This window comes from Melanerpes formicivorus, unplaced genomic scaffold, assembly GCF_026170545.1.
Source record: "Melanerpes formicivorus ecotype bairdi unplaced genomic scaffold, bMelFor1.0.p_v2 SCAF_2, whole genome shotgun sequence".
In the NCBI taxonomy this organism is placed as follows: Eukaryota; Metazoa; Chordata; class Aves; order Piciformes; family Picidae; genus Melanerpes; species Melanerpes formicivorus.
This window is the reverse complement of record NW_027142354.1, coordinates 32,008,912-32,023,177: the sequence shown is the minus strand read 5'-3', so window position 1 is coordinate 32,023,177 and position 14,266 is coordinate 32,008,912. Positions and strand designations below refer to the sequence as shown.

At 36.9% G+C, this 14,266-nt stretch overlaps 1 protein-coding gene across 3 annotated transcripts in view; it reads left to right on the top strand.

The window, feature by feature from the left end:
* The window catches only part of PLD5 (phospholipase D family member 5), a 264,750-nt gene that overhangs the window by 204,522 nt on the left and 45,962 nt on the right, over positions 1-14,266 (top strand). For 2 of the 3 annotated variants that reach the window (XM_068155368.1, XM_068155374.1), the window contains exon 9: positions 4,856-4,970. In XM_068155368.1, the coding sequence (XP_068011469.1) occupies positions 4,856-4,970 (115 nt within the window). Of the gene's footprint in view, positions 1-4,855; positions 4,971-7,307; positions 13,869-14,266 lie in introns of those variants that run through there. The other variant, XM_068155383.1, reaches the window with a different exon arrangement.

Sequence of the window (14,266 nt, the reverse complement as noted above, 5' to 3'; positions counted from 1 at the left end):
ATAACTAGTAAGGGGTAGTAGTCAGAGGGCTGTACCAGTTTAGGCAGCCTACTGGTAACATCATTAACTTGGGCTCCTGGCAGACAACAGAGTTCCCTATGAGATGGGTCAGGCCGACATATAGGGCCCTCCATTCCCCTCAGAAGGGAATCACCAATAACAATTACCCTCCTCTTTTTATTGAGGGAACAGGTCCTGATGCCAGCAGAAGACTGTTTGACCTTAGGCTGCTTTGCCTTAGGCTGTTTAATCTTAGGCTGCTTAGCCTTAGGGAGAACCCCAGATGGTGTGTCCTCCGGCATCAGGACCACCTCACCCTCAATTTCCAGTGCTCCATATCTGTTTTCTAAGAGCAGCGGGGAAGGTGAGGGGAGGCAAGGAGGTTTAGCTTTGCGTCTTTTGAGAGTAACCTGCGTCCATTCACCTCTGCTTTTTGAATAACCAGCCTCTGCTGGGGGAGCCTGCAGAGCCTGCTTACTCCGATTCAACTCTTTCCTCTTCTGATTCACCTCTTTCCTCCTTTGGTCCATCTCCTTCCTCCTCTGGTTCATCTCTTTCCTACATTTCCTTACATTTCTAAGGCTAGCAAACTTATCCCTCAGTCTGGCCACCATATTAAGCAGATAGTCAACCTGCTCACACCTTATACAAGAGTTGCCCCCATTACCCTGCTTCTCAAGTGCCAGGCTCCAGCATTCTCTACAGCCAGATACCTGGACAGCTACCTGCTTCTGTTCTACCTCGGTCTGGGTATCTTCAACATCCCTGTGAAGAGTTACTGTGAGTACCCTTGATAGACACCCAAAAATTGAATATGCTTTCAGAGACTCAGATCCATCTTTGGCTTGTGGGTCCATCTCTGTAGAGCAGTTACCCAGCACACAGTTGTAGTTTTGGTGTTGTCTAAGATTAAGTTCCCTAATGTCTGGTAAATTTTCCTTTACAAATGATAATATGATTTGTTCTAATTGAAAAGCTGTAATTGTTAGTAATGCTACAAATCTGTAATTAAAGGTATGATCTCTCCATGCAGCTTAGACAGGAACATACCTCATAAATCTTATTTAAAGGACAGATGCTACGGTTTTACATAAAATAATTTCTTTAATGCCTCGATAAAGCAAGGACTCAAAGCAGTTTGGGTTGTTCTTGTTTTTAAATAAATAAATAAACCCAAAACAAAATAAAAAAATCCCACAACGTACCACCAAACCCTGTCTTTGGAATTCTGCTATTCATTAAAAAAATATATAATTTTATAACAATGAAGATAACAATGCTGTGTACAGGTGAGTAACCATGGAATGACATACAAAATTCAGATACTGCTTAAGAGAACAACTTTGTCATAGTTGTCAATCATAAAACTGCACTGCAGTACCACCCAGTGCTGAGGCACTGAATAAACACAAGCTCTCTGAATTTTATTTCCAATCAACTGAAAACCTGCTTCAGCTCCAATAAACTTTCATCACCAGGAATGGGGGCTGAAAGTCCAAGAACAGAGACTCTCTTTAGTGCTAGAATCACTAGGAGCCTGAACTAGGCTTGGTATTTGACATGGAGTTCTTCCAGACAGTTTTGGTACAACATAAAACTTACCCAAATATATTTTCCAATGGGGAGAAGAGAGGTTCTGACACAGTCCACAGCAATAATGTGTTATTTTTTATTTTAATTAGGCTTGGTAATACTAATTGCAGATAAAGCTTATTTAGAACTGAGAGAAGGCTTCTCCATGGAAACCCAAACTGTAATGATTAAGACAGATCATTAAGAAGAGATATTTTTGTATTTATATACACTTAAGAAGGAAAAAGTGCTTTTAGGTATAAACCCTAAAGCTGCTATTCCCAGTAATCAGTATCAATACACTTTGCAACAGTCAAGTAGTTTACTTCAAAACAGCTTGAAACCTACCTGCATCATCAGCTGGGTAAAGAATGCTTTCTGAAACTTAACTGCCTGTGTTCCATGTTGTCCTGAAGGGACAAAAAGCCTCAAAAATGCTCTGAACCAGACAATGGGGCAGGACCCAGCAGATCTGGCTTTTCAGGAAAATGCCCATGTTGCCCAGGCTTGTCTGAACATGTCCTGGGGTCCAAGTGGGCCAGGTGTGTGTGCCTTTGGCCATGTTTGGAGATAACTCATTCTATAGGTTACAGTGTCAGGGTTTTCTCTCTCAATCTTTGTTGTCACTAGCCATTATTGTCTCGGGAAATCTATAAGTACCAGCCCAAAGAGCCAGAGCCTTGCCTTGCAATTGTCCAAGCTCTGGGAGAAATCACAAGCCTTGCTTGGAAGCTGAGCTGTGTTTCAGTCTACCCAGAAAGGACTGCAAAGACCCCTCGCTGTCTGAGTGTTGTAAAGCCCAGGAGCAGAACAGAAGCGTCTTGCCAGGCCGAGAGTCGAACCCCTGGAAAAGCTGTTCGACTGGAAGAAGCGAGAAGTGCCACTGTGAAAGATTGCAGCAGAAGCACCTCTTTTCTACAAGGCTTTCAGCTACAAAGCCTTTGGGGATAAATCCTGAATGTGCCTCAGCAACAAGCTGCAGATGCCAACAGAGAGTGAAACTGCTCCTGCAGCTTTCACGTGGTTGATGCCATTTTGGTTTAGTTTAAATCCCCATATCTGCTGTGGGATATCACAATCAGTGAGTAATTATGAAACCTGATTTTATAAGCATCTATTAAAGGCCTGTTGCCCTAGGGAATCCTGCCCCTTATGGGCAATCTCCAGCTTTGTTGCCCCAATGTTCCCCTTTTTTTATCTTTGCAGTTTAAATTGCTGTTTGTGTTGTTTCTGGATTTTTGTACATATTGTTTAAGTTGTTACTTGTTCCTGCTGGTGAGATATCTGTTCCACAACCGAATATTTTGAACCAGTAAATAGGTTTTGTTAGTATTTTCTGTGGGATTTTTTTTATTATTAATAAAGTTATTAATGTTTTTATTAATCATTCTGTTTGTTGAATATTAATATCCTCCTTACAATCATAACACGTATGTCTACCCTTATTTGATTTAATCAAACTGATGATCTAGTCTACCACTGAGATCACTACATTTTAATAATGATTTTAGCATTTTTACAGTTGGATTTTTAAAGTTTTAGGATTATCCTGAAAGAAATCTCCATAACCTAAAGGGATTCAAAAAAGGCACTGTTTCAAGAGATGAATGTTGCATAGTGGAAAACAGATCCCCAGGAATGATCAGGGAGCTTTGAGGTGGTGGATTTTTAATACTGTCTTTCAATGTCTTAAAGTGGGTACAATGTATAGCCAGTTACCTTCATCAGCAATATACTGGGTTTGTTCTGGGTATTTACATCATCACCTCCAAGCTTCCCATGCAGTAAATACTTAATTTCTTTACTTTAGGTTTTGGAATTTGTATCTAGCTATTAGTTTCCTAGATGAAATACTTAGATTTGTACTGGAGATCTCTTTTTCTCTCTCTCTTTTTTATTTTTCACCCCCTCTGGCATTGATACAGCCAAAGAGTGCATAGAACTCTAAAATTTAAAAATAAAAATATTAAAAGATCTAACTCAGACTTCACCCTTTAGGGTAAAACACATGCATTTTCCTCATGTTGTCTGGTAAATCTGACCTCATGTGGTAGTTTTAGGCTATGCCTTAAATTTTTTTTCACAGATCTTGAACAGGAAGGAGTACAATGAAAATAAATCACGATTGGGTGTAAAAAGGAAAGTAATGATAGTTCTAAACAATTCTATTGGAGTAGGTAACAGACTTAAACTTCTTAGAATTGATTAGAATAGAATTAACCAGGTTGGAAAAGACCTTCAAGATCATAGAGTCCAACCTATCACCCAACACTATCTAACCATGGCAACAAGCGCCCCATCCAGTCTCTTCTTAAAAACCTCCAGTGATGGTGACTCCACCACCTCCCTGGGCAGCCCATTCCAATGGCCAATTGCTCTTTCTGTGAAGAATTTCTTCCTAACATTGTACAAAACAATTTCTCTCTCTTCTTGCTTCTTCGGGCTGGGAGACACTAATTGGCTTCTGCCTGACCTTGGCTGCACTGCTTTGTTGTGACTAGTATTAACTCTCTGCTCTGTCTATTGTCCCTTTGGTGTACAGCGGGGTAGGGAGAGAAGGCAAGGAGGGAGAAGCTGTTGCAGCTCCCCTGGTCTTTGGCCAGGGGGGTCCTTATGCTGTTTTTTAATTGCAAATACTGTAAATATTGTATATTTGTACATATTTGTTGTGTTCCATTGTAGATTGTGGTTTTGCTTGTAAATACAGCTTTCATTTGTTTCCAGCTGAGCTGGTCTGGCAGATTTAATGTAGGGGGGGAATTTTCAATCCACCACACCTTGCCATATCAGATTTAATTCTGAGAAGTTTCTAAGATCCAGAAATAAGAAAATTTCCTTTTGGAAACTATGCAGTTTGTAATGCAGCTGCTGGTGTACCTGCCAATCTGGATTCTGAAGCACATTGCAAACTCTAGTGCTCCTTGATGAATGAGGACATGAGCTAGAGAGAAGATCCTGTCTCTTATACTGCAGAGCACATTGCCTGGTGGAGGGGAATGGTTTTGCTTGTTCATTTCCTATCCTTTACTACCTAGCACTGTATTGCTTTTAGTATGCAGCAGCCATATACTTTGTATAGTTCCAAATGGCATAGTCAGTATCACAAACTATGAGACTGTAGTAAGATATACTGTGTGGCATTTTATTAAAGTTAATGCTTGGCTTTAAAAACCTCAAGTTGTTCTGTAGCACTAACTCATTTTCATAAGATAACAGACCACATTTTTTCTGTCTGTTACAAAACCATGCTCATTAACCTGCACTTCATTCTATTTTATGGCAGAAATTCTTTGACCTTGAGGAAGAGAGTGCATGCTTTCTTAAAGAACAGAAGAACACTTCCCTTCCCAAATTAAATCGCAACAAATATATGGTGACTGATGGAGCTGCATACATTGGTAAGTAACTACATCTCAAGAAATTCTAGTTTGTAGCCAAAAGCCTGAAATAACATCCATTTGTCAATGAAGAATCTACAGCTGATATGCTTGTTAAGTTGAAACAATGCACGCTGCTTTGGGAATCTGGGGAAAGCTTGAGCTTTGAGCCTCATTTAAAAACTATTTCTTTCCCTATGAATCAGTTTTTCAAAAGCAATATTCAGCTTTCCATATTTAAAAACTGACCAAACCCACAAATGTAACATAGTTCATGAAACAGGAATAAATTGGATTATTTATACATTCGCTTGTTTCTGTAATCCAATGAAGATGGACTCTTCTCCATTTCCTGTGTTAGTACTAAAGTCCTGGTAAATAATTGCAAATGCCTTTCATCTTCTTCTTTGAAGTCTCATTCCATTTGCTGTAATGACATTTCAGACACCCCCCTAACACTAGGTACATGTCTAATTGATATTTTCAGTTAAAGGTATATTTAATTGAAGTCACTACTATACATCTAGTAGAACAGAAGTGAAGTTCGTGATCAGTCCAATGCTCATTGAATTCAGGTTGAAAACTAGCTTTTGAAAAAATCTGACTGCTTGAGCTGTATGTGAGCTTCAGGATCAGAAAAACACTACCAAAAGAAAAAGTACCTCATGAGAATTTGTAAGGTCAAGATAGAAAACCTGCATTGTAATATGCTGCAACTTGATGCTGTAGTTGCTTATTTCCTCACCTTGAATTAATTCAAAGGGGTTAAAGCCTATGATTACAGAGGCAGTGAGGGAGGGCAATGTCTGCAACCCAGAAGCACGTCCAGGCACACAAATAATGGAGAATGTTAAACAGCATAGAGATACAACCAAGAGCTACTCTGAAAAACCCACCCTGATGGGCTCTAAACACACACACATCTCTCTTATCCAATCCAAATCTTATTTTTCATTTCAAATAGTGCACTTTGTTCATTTCTCATCTCCCAAATGTTTTATTAGTACCCCTCCAATGTTTGGGGATTTTTTTTTACTTCATTTTAATTTCTTCCTTTAGCCAGATCAAATTTTAGCAACCTACAGTTTATCTACACAGCATGGTTCTCAGCTGAGTTGTTTGGGTTTTTTTCTTTCCTTACATTCATAGATAGATAGATAGATAGATAGATAGATAGATAGGTAGATAGATAGATAGGGATAGATAGATATGGATAGATAGATATAGAAATAGATATAGATGTAAGTAAGAGAAAGAAATCATCTATGTGAAAATAATGCAAATGCATGTTAAGGACCTGATATATCTTTTACTTGAAAGCATAGAAAAAAAATGCCCTTTATGGTGAGGCTTTAATTTATCATTCTGTACAACTTTGGTATCCTTAATGTTTTCTGCTGAAGCAGCTGAAGTGATGCTAAAAGGAAGGGTAGAAATTTCTCACATATCTTCACATTTTATGTATGTTGAGATACTGTTTTAAAAGATGACCTCTAGTAACAGCATCTTTTTTTCCAAAGTACTGAAGTACTGCATATGGTTTACAACTTAAATAGATATAGTCCTAGTGGAAAAAAATGCAAAACAAACCAAAACACCACTAAAGCACTTTGGTTTACCTATTTTCCATCAATCCAATTTATCCTCTTTGCCTTTCAGTCACCAGGATTTGAAATGCTCATTCATTACCTTAGATTTCAGCAAAGGTGATAGTAAGTGACATAAACAAGTAAAAGCTGTTTCTTTCCTGAAATAGTATCTATCAGCAGGTAACCTATAGAAGATCTATTGGTTTGGCTCTGCATTTATGGAGAAAGCGCTCTCCATCGCATATACTTTAAATTTAAATACTTGATTTTTTTTCTGTAGAATAGAATAGAATAGAATAGACCAGGTTGGAAGAGACCTTCATCATGTCCACCCCTTCATCCAACACCATCTAATCAACTAAACCATGGCACCAAGCACCCATCAAGTCTCCTCCTAAACACCCCCACCACCTCCCCGGGCAGCCCATTCCAATGGGCAATCACTCTCTCTGTGTATAAACATTCTTGGCACTGAAAAGGCCAATGAGGAAAGCAAATGCAGTAATAATACAATATGTGCAAAAGGAAGAGCAAGGTAGTTTTGAATAAATAAAAGAACATATTTTCACTTATGAAATGATCTGTACTACACACTGGTATGTACTGGAGATTTTTATTCCTGCTAGCATAGAAAACCTCTTTCTGTTGTTGCCCAGGTAGGTGCTGGGAAAATGATGCTGTATCATGCATGTTTGCTTTTAGGGAGAACATTGTTTGTGGAGTCTGTCAAAGTTAGAAACTCATTGTATATTCCTGCCTTTACTTGTAGGTAATTTTGATTGGGTAGGAAATGCTTTTACACAGAATGCTGGAGCTGGCCTTGTAATCAACCAAGCAGACGTGGGGAACCGCACAAGCATCATTAAGCAACTCAAGGCTGTTTTTGAAAGGGACTGGTATTCACATTATGCCAAAAGTTTACAACCAACAAAAATCCCAAACTGCTTTAATCACAAACTTAATAAAGCAACATCAAATAAGACTGCCATGAGCAATGCAAATTAGAAAGACTATCTTACTGTTTAGTATGGCAATGAAGAATTACATTGGGGTGTAGCCTTCTTTCGTATTCAAAGACAAAAAACTTACAGAAAAAGAAAACAAAAGTTTGGGGCTGTTTTTAGGAAAAAGCACACTTATATAAAAACTGTCTAACCTATATTCTCTATATTGAACTATTTAAGACTTTCAAATTTTTACTTCTGACACTGAATGTCATTTCTCTCTTCCATGTTAATTTTAATGTTCCCTGTTTGAATTTAACAGCATGTGTCAATTTTTCTATTTCAGTTTTAAGACTTTCCCTAATTGCCATCCTGGCTAGAAGGAACGTTGAGGCAAAACCAAGGTTCAGCCTGTGAAATGGCATTCAATAGTCACTTACTATTGACATACAAGTAGATGGTAGGTTTACTGTACTAGGACACATAAAGGAATAAGCAAAATTTCACCCATATTTCCTTTAAATAAATACTCAGTCACACAAATATTTTCTAGTTTTGAGCCTTTAGTTTGTCTATCACTATACCATGTCTTCTAACTAGCCTTAAATACATCAGAGTTACATGACTGGTAATTAATTCATCTCCTAAAAGTACGAGAAGGTTTTAAGGGATTGGGGTTGGCCTCCTCAAATTAATCAGAATCCCTAATGCCTCTCAGATAAATGGATTTTTTTTATCAAGGTATTGTGGATTCCTTTCAACACAACAGTTCTTTCTAATTATAGATATTTCATCTAACAATTGAAAAAATCTGACCTAGTTATTTTTGCTTTTTTTTTTTTTTTCCAGAAAATTTCTTCCCCAAACTAAACATTTATCAAGTCTGAATCAGTAATTCTGTGATGACATTATCAAACCAATTCTTACATAAAAATCAAATATTGCTTTTTAGGAAGGTCAAGGGTTATGCCAATTCATGTAATAATTATTGTCAAATGATAGCATAGACATTTTGTTTGATTTTACACCTGGAGGGTTTTTCTTTCCTAACTCTTACTTGAAAAAAAAAAATAGTGAAATGGCATTTTTTTGTTAAAATGTCATCCATATAGGTGAGTACATCAGCACAACCAGAAATGTGATGCCTTCATTTAGACTACAGTTTCAGCTGATGTTAATGGTGTGCCTCTACAAACACAATTCAGTTGCACAAAGAGACAACTGTTTTGTACAAGTGTGAATTTGCTCTTCGAAAAAATAAATGTTTGACAATAGAATTTTCTCCAGTCAGAGCTGCAATGGATTAGTTTCATAATAAAAATGTTTCACTACCACCCCTCTGCTTCTTTTGAAGAAATATGACCACGAAAGCAAGCTGCATTCTGCATTTTGTTAAATATTCACAGAACTGTTTCCAAATTGCAGACTTTTCTCACCTGGCTGTACGTTAGTGAAGGCACACTTCAAAAGCAGTGGGCAAAAAGGCAAGGAAAACCAACCATGTCCAAATGTGCTGCTTTAAGAACAAGCTGAAAACCCACCCTGACTTTCAAACCACAGGTTTCATTACAACTTCAAAAAAATAGTAATTCCAATTTCTTTTGAAGTAAGCACAGCTTAGGAAACTCTAATCGGGTATAACACATGCACAACTTCAAATTGCCAGCTAGAGGCACACGACAGAACTAGTTGTGACTACAAAAGGCACACTTTTGAGAAAGAATGTTTGTTTCTTTTGCAGTTGCCAAGATCTGCATCATCTCAGTGAAATAATGACATAACCAAAAATTTAAGTTGTCAGCTTTTGCAGATAAAATTCTGCTCGATATTTTTCTGCTATCCAGTTGAGCATATGCCATCTATTAGCCTCCCCACGTGCCCATATGAAAGCAGCTATTCTGACAGTCATAGAAGAAACAAATATCTAAAAAAAAAATATAAAAAATAAAAAGAAAATCCTGAGTTGCTATGAAGGAAATATCTTTGTAAAGAGAACTTTGTGTACTTTCTTGTTTCTATGTATAATTTAGAATATGTACAGCAAGTATGGGACAGAGATCCTCAGCATTTAATTTACTGACTGGGGTTTTTTTGTTTTGTTAAGGAAAGAAATATTAGACCAGATTAACCTGTGGTGAAAATTTCAGACAAGTTATGCCACCAGTGCATTTAGTATTATGAATTGAAGCTAAAAAAAACCAAACAATCGAAAAACTAACCACATTTTTAAAGGTTAATCAAGATATTTGGAAAATTTCTGAGGTCCCCTTAGATGGGTGACGTTACAGTTTGAGATAAATCAAGTCCCTACACAAGACCCCAAAAAAAATCAAACAAACAAAAAAAACCCCAGTGTCCAGAGTTGTTAATTGTAGCACCTGATGGCAATAATATACAAGAATGGATTAGTGTGATTTTTTTCCCCCTTGCTTTATGAATATTTGAAATGTGTAAAGTTTTTTTAAATTACATTTTGTACCAATATTGCAGGATCTGAGTGGAACAGAAATTTGTCAGATGATAAAGCTAACATGTCTGTTTACAAAGCAAGACTTAGTGATGAAATCAGACTGTGGAGTTACCACTGGCCTTCCATTTAATATACCACAGGAATGATTCAGATGTAGTAGTATTACTGGACAGATCCTAGGGAAATAGTGTCATCAGTATTATCCAGATTAATGAGTTTATAAATGCATTCTTATCGGCTTGGAAAACAAATTAGGGTGCTTCAGTGACCCCCTCAAAAGAGCTGATATGTAATATTAATTTTAGAAGAAGCAGGATATTCTTGTTTTATAAATGGAGGAGTTTCAGGGGTTTTTGAACAACTTCTAATCCTAAACAGTAGTCAGACATACTAAAAATGGACTGGCAGGCTCAAGTTTTATTTGGTACAAAGTTTGGATGGATATTTTAATAACTGTTTAGAATGGCAGCAGCTCCAAAGTAGTACAGAAGGCTTTGGTCTGTCTCACTAGCCAAAAGAAAAAGTGCATCTTTGGACTTCATTAAGTAGGAAATTAAAAAATATCAAATTCTGCTTGAAGCTGTGTGTAAGGGGATTATAGCCAATTATTTGATTTGAATTACTGTTACTGTTTAACTAGATTTGCCATAGCAGCTTTGATTCCTGCTTCAGATCCCTCTACCAATGTTCGTAAACCTGGAGCAAATCCATTACAGTGATTTGACAATGGTTTAGTAGGGATCAGAATCTAGACCAGTTTCCTCTTGCTTTAGTTCTCCAGAGTATCACCATTGCACAGGGTATTTCCAGACATAACAAGGATTTGTATTCAGTGGTTTCTCACAGACATAATCCAAAAGATGCACTTTCTCTCACCCCCTTCTAACTGGCATTGGTAACTCTGTCATATTAAAGGCAATTTCCTAAACAGGACAGCTTTATTCTTAAAGAATGTAGACTGTAATTGTTGTTGTTTGCTGCAAACATTTACTAGTGCCTTATTCATATAAGATTTTGTTTAACTGTTCCTCATGTGAAGTCCTGCTAAAGATCTTGGATCTAGTACTGAGGCATACAGCAAACTTCCTACGTAAGAAGACTACCTATTGTGATGTTTACAGGTTAGTACCTAAAACTAGAGTCACAAAAAGACAAAATTTGAATGGGATATATTAGTCCAAACCACAAGGAAATCTAATCCTTAGCATTTTTATCCAAGCCCAGATCTAGAATTAAATTTCACAAGTTTCTCCTATCTTCTTTATGAACTAATCAATAGGACAGTTGAATTATTCTGTACTACCAACATGTAAAAATAAATAAAATCTGAATTTCCTGAAGACCTGGCTGGTATCAAAAGCATAACCTCAGAAGTTCCTGTAAGCATAGGGTGAAGCATAAAAACAATGCAGTGACTACTTTACAAATCTTCCATGCTAAGTTTCAAGTTGCTTTGGACCAGCTAACAGGTTTTTTCTGCATGACCCAGTACCCACAACTGCTCTCACCTCCTACTCGAATATGAGGAAAGCATGGATTGTGTAACACAGTACAATAGCCATAGCTGTGGCTTGACAGGAACAGATTTAAGTTTTTGTCCAATGTTTTCCTCCTCATTTTTTTTCTGGGAAAAAAAAAGATGCCATCTTTGAAATTGAGGCTGTGCTGTACAACATTTTACACAATATAGGGCCACATGTTCCTTCCAGTAAATCCAAGCTCTGGTGGTTGTGGTGGTAGTTCAGAGAAGAGCTTGAGAAACTAATTTAAAGGGTCTTAATATGCTGCTTTTAAGGCCTATCCATTATTGACTGTACTACCTAAATTCTACTACTTTGTTGAGTTTTGCATACAGAAAAACTAACAACTAAAGCTCTGTGGGAATGTTACCTGCTATTTAACACTAATCTAAGCAGAAACACAGACTAAGAATTTTTAAGGTTTTTTTTGTGACTTTAGTGTGTCCATATTGAAAATATCACAGACTTTCTCATCAGCTGTCTATTCCAGTTCTTCAAACTGAAGTGCTTTAAAAATATCCCCATCTTAAATATCATGTACTTGATTCCTGAGAACGGCCTTATAGAGTGCTAAGTTATCTTAAAACTCGGTTTGGATTTCAAAATTAACTCCTATTTTTAATAGAGAAATACTGACCTACATGTATAGTATGTATCCAGGTGGCAATTACTGGCACTGCATTTTTCTTTCACTGCTGTCTTTTCTCTACATATGCATCCATGTTTTTCTTTAATCACTGTTAATCCAATTCAATCTATGTAAAGAAACAGAATGAATCCTTGGTATTTTAAACTTCACAATGATACCTCTGAGTTGAAGGCACCAATAAACATATTTCACTTTTAACACTGCAGAGTATAGTAGCTCAGCTGATACTGTAGGCTGATTGCTTTTCTTAGCTGTAGTTTTTCACTTTAATTACTACCAGATGTTATTTGTGAATTTTTCAATGTTGAATCAGGTTGCTCTTGCATCATCACTTTGCACAAATGCCTTAGAAGCTTGCCAAACTAGCATGTGAAAGAGACCTCGTTCAAAATAGTTTAGACAAGAAAAAAAGAACTTACATGCTTTACACTCTGTGGATTCCAGTCAGTAGATAAATCCCAGCCTTAGAATACAGTGGAGTGTTCTATTGCATCCCCTGTTTGGATTAACTCTGCCTAGGTTTCAAAGTCTATTAGAATTGTGTGTTTGAATTATCTTGAGATCAGGATTTTACAGAGAATCTGAATGAAGAATCCAGCTGTATTGAGTGGCTCAACATCATAACTTAAATTGGATTTTCATTAAAACATACTTCTATTCCATATGTATATGCTACAGGTGCATTAAAACACTGTTAGTTTTTCTATAAATTCAAAATACACATAGGACAAAAATCAAGCTACTGCAACCTGTTCTGAAAACATTGTTAAAAATCAGAGTATTTTAAGAGCACCATTCAATCCTGTCTGTAAATTATTCTGCTGTAGTCAGACAACATCTCTGTTTTGTTCACAACAAAGCCTACACTGCAATTCTACAGGAAGATTCAATAAACCTTTTTAATCCTGCAAAATGAATATGATAATTTTCCCTTTAAGAACAGAAATGATCGATGGTTGATTCAGGCTAGAAAATAGAACAAAATATAATAAAATGGCCAAGAGGATTCCTTTATGCTCCTTGTGGCCTTCCATGTTCACAAATGTGAATAATACAGATTTTATGTGTTGTAGTGATGTTGTGGGAACATCTAGCGGGCACTGCATCTCACATAGTAGTATCTGTCCCTCCTGCACCAACATAAAATGTAACAAGGGTAGAAAACGCAGAGCAAAAATTGCTACACAGGTAAAAACTTAAATCAGACTGAGGTAATGGAAGGAGCACTGACCCAAAAGCTCTGGGCTACTTTCTCTTTTCATTCCTTCCCTCACAAAATCCTGTCTTTCTTATGCATCCCCCTTGCTCTCCTTTGTATGAGTGAATTCCCATGACTGTTTTCAGAATGAGGGAACTTTTTAACTATTACAAACTTAACAGAGAAAAATCACCATGAATAAAAGTCCATCAGTTATCTATGTAGCAGGTACTGAGAAGTAAAGCTGTATTTGAAATGAGGTTCTTCATACATTAGAAGTTTCTATTGCAGTATAAGGATTTACAACACAGCTCATGCCTCCACATTTCATGTCATATACAATATTTGCATATAAAATCTCATTATACAAATACAGATACCATTCTGAACTCCTAATAAACTTGTGAAAACTAGGTACAAGTATCAAGCAATCAAATTTCACAAATTATTCACACTCAAAAAAAAATTCTCCAAAATTCTGCTAACTACATAAAGTTCATACATTACTTAGATGCTGGAATTGCTTTCATATATAGCTTTGAGTGACTTAATGGGGATTTTAATGGGGGGGGGAGGAGGGAGGAGGGGGGAATCTTAATTTTTAAAATTAAAGGCATGCACCATTATACATAGTGTTAGTTAGGCCAGACAACATGTAACCTGTAAAATTATGAACTCTTCAATTGGAAGTGTATGGAACACAATTTTGTTGACTAATCCATTTGAAAATGTGTTGTTTGCTAACAAATCTTTTCAAAATTATTTCCTCAGTATTCAATTACTCCACATTATTCCTTACTTGTATTTCTTCAACTGACACTGTACCTGTATTCAATATTTTTATTGAAACTTGACAGAGAAGCCAGATACTTCTGGAGGCAACAGCTGTCTCTTTCTAAAGGTCAGAGGGGTGTTCTCCTAATCTCTCTTGTCCTCTCACTGTTTTC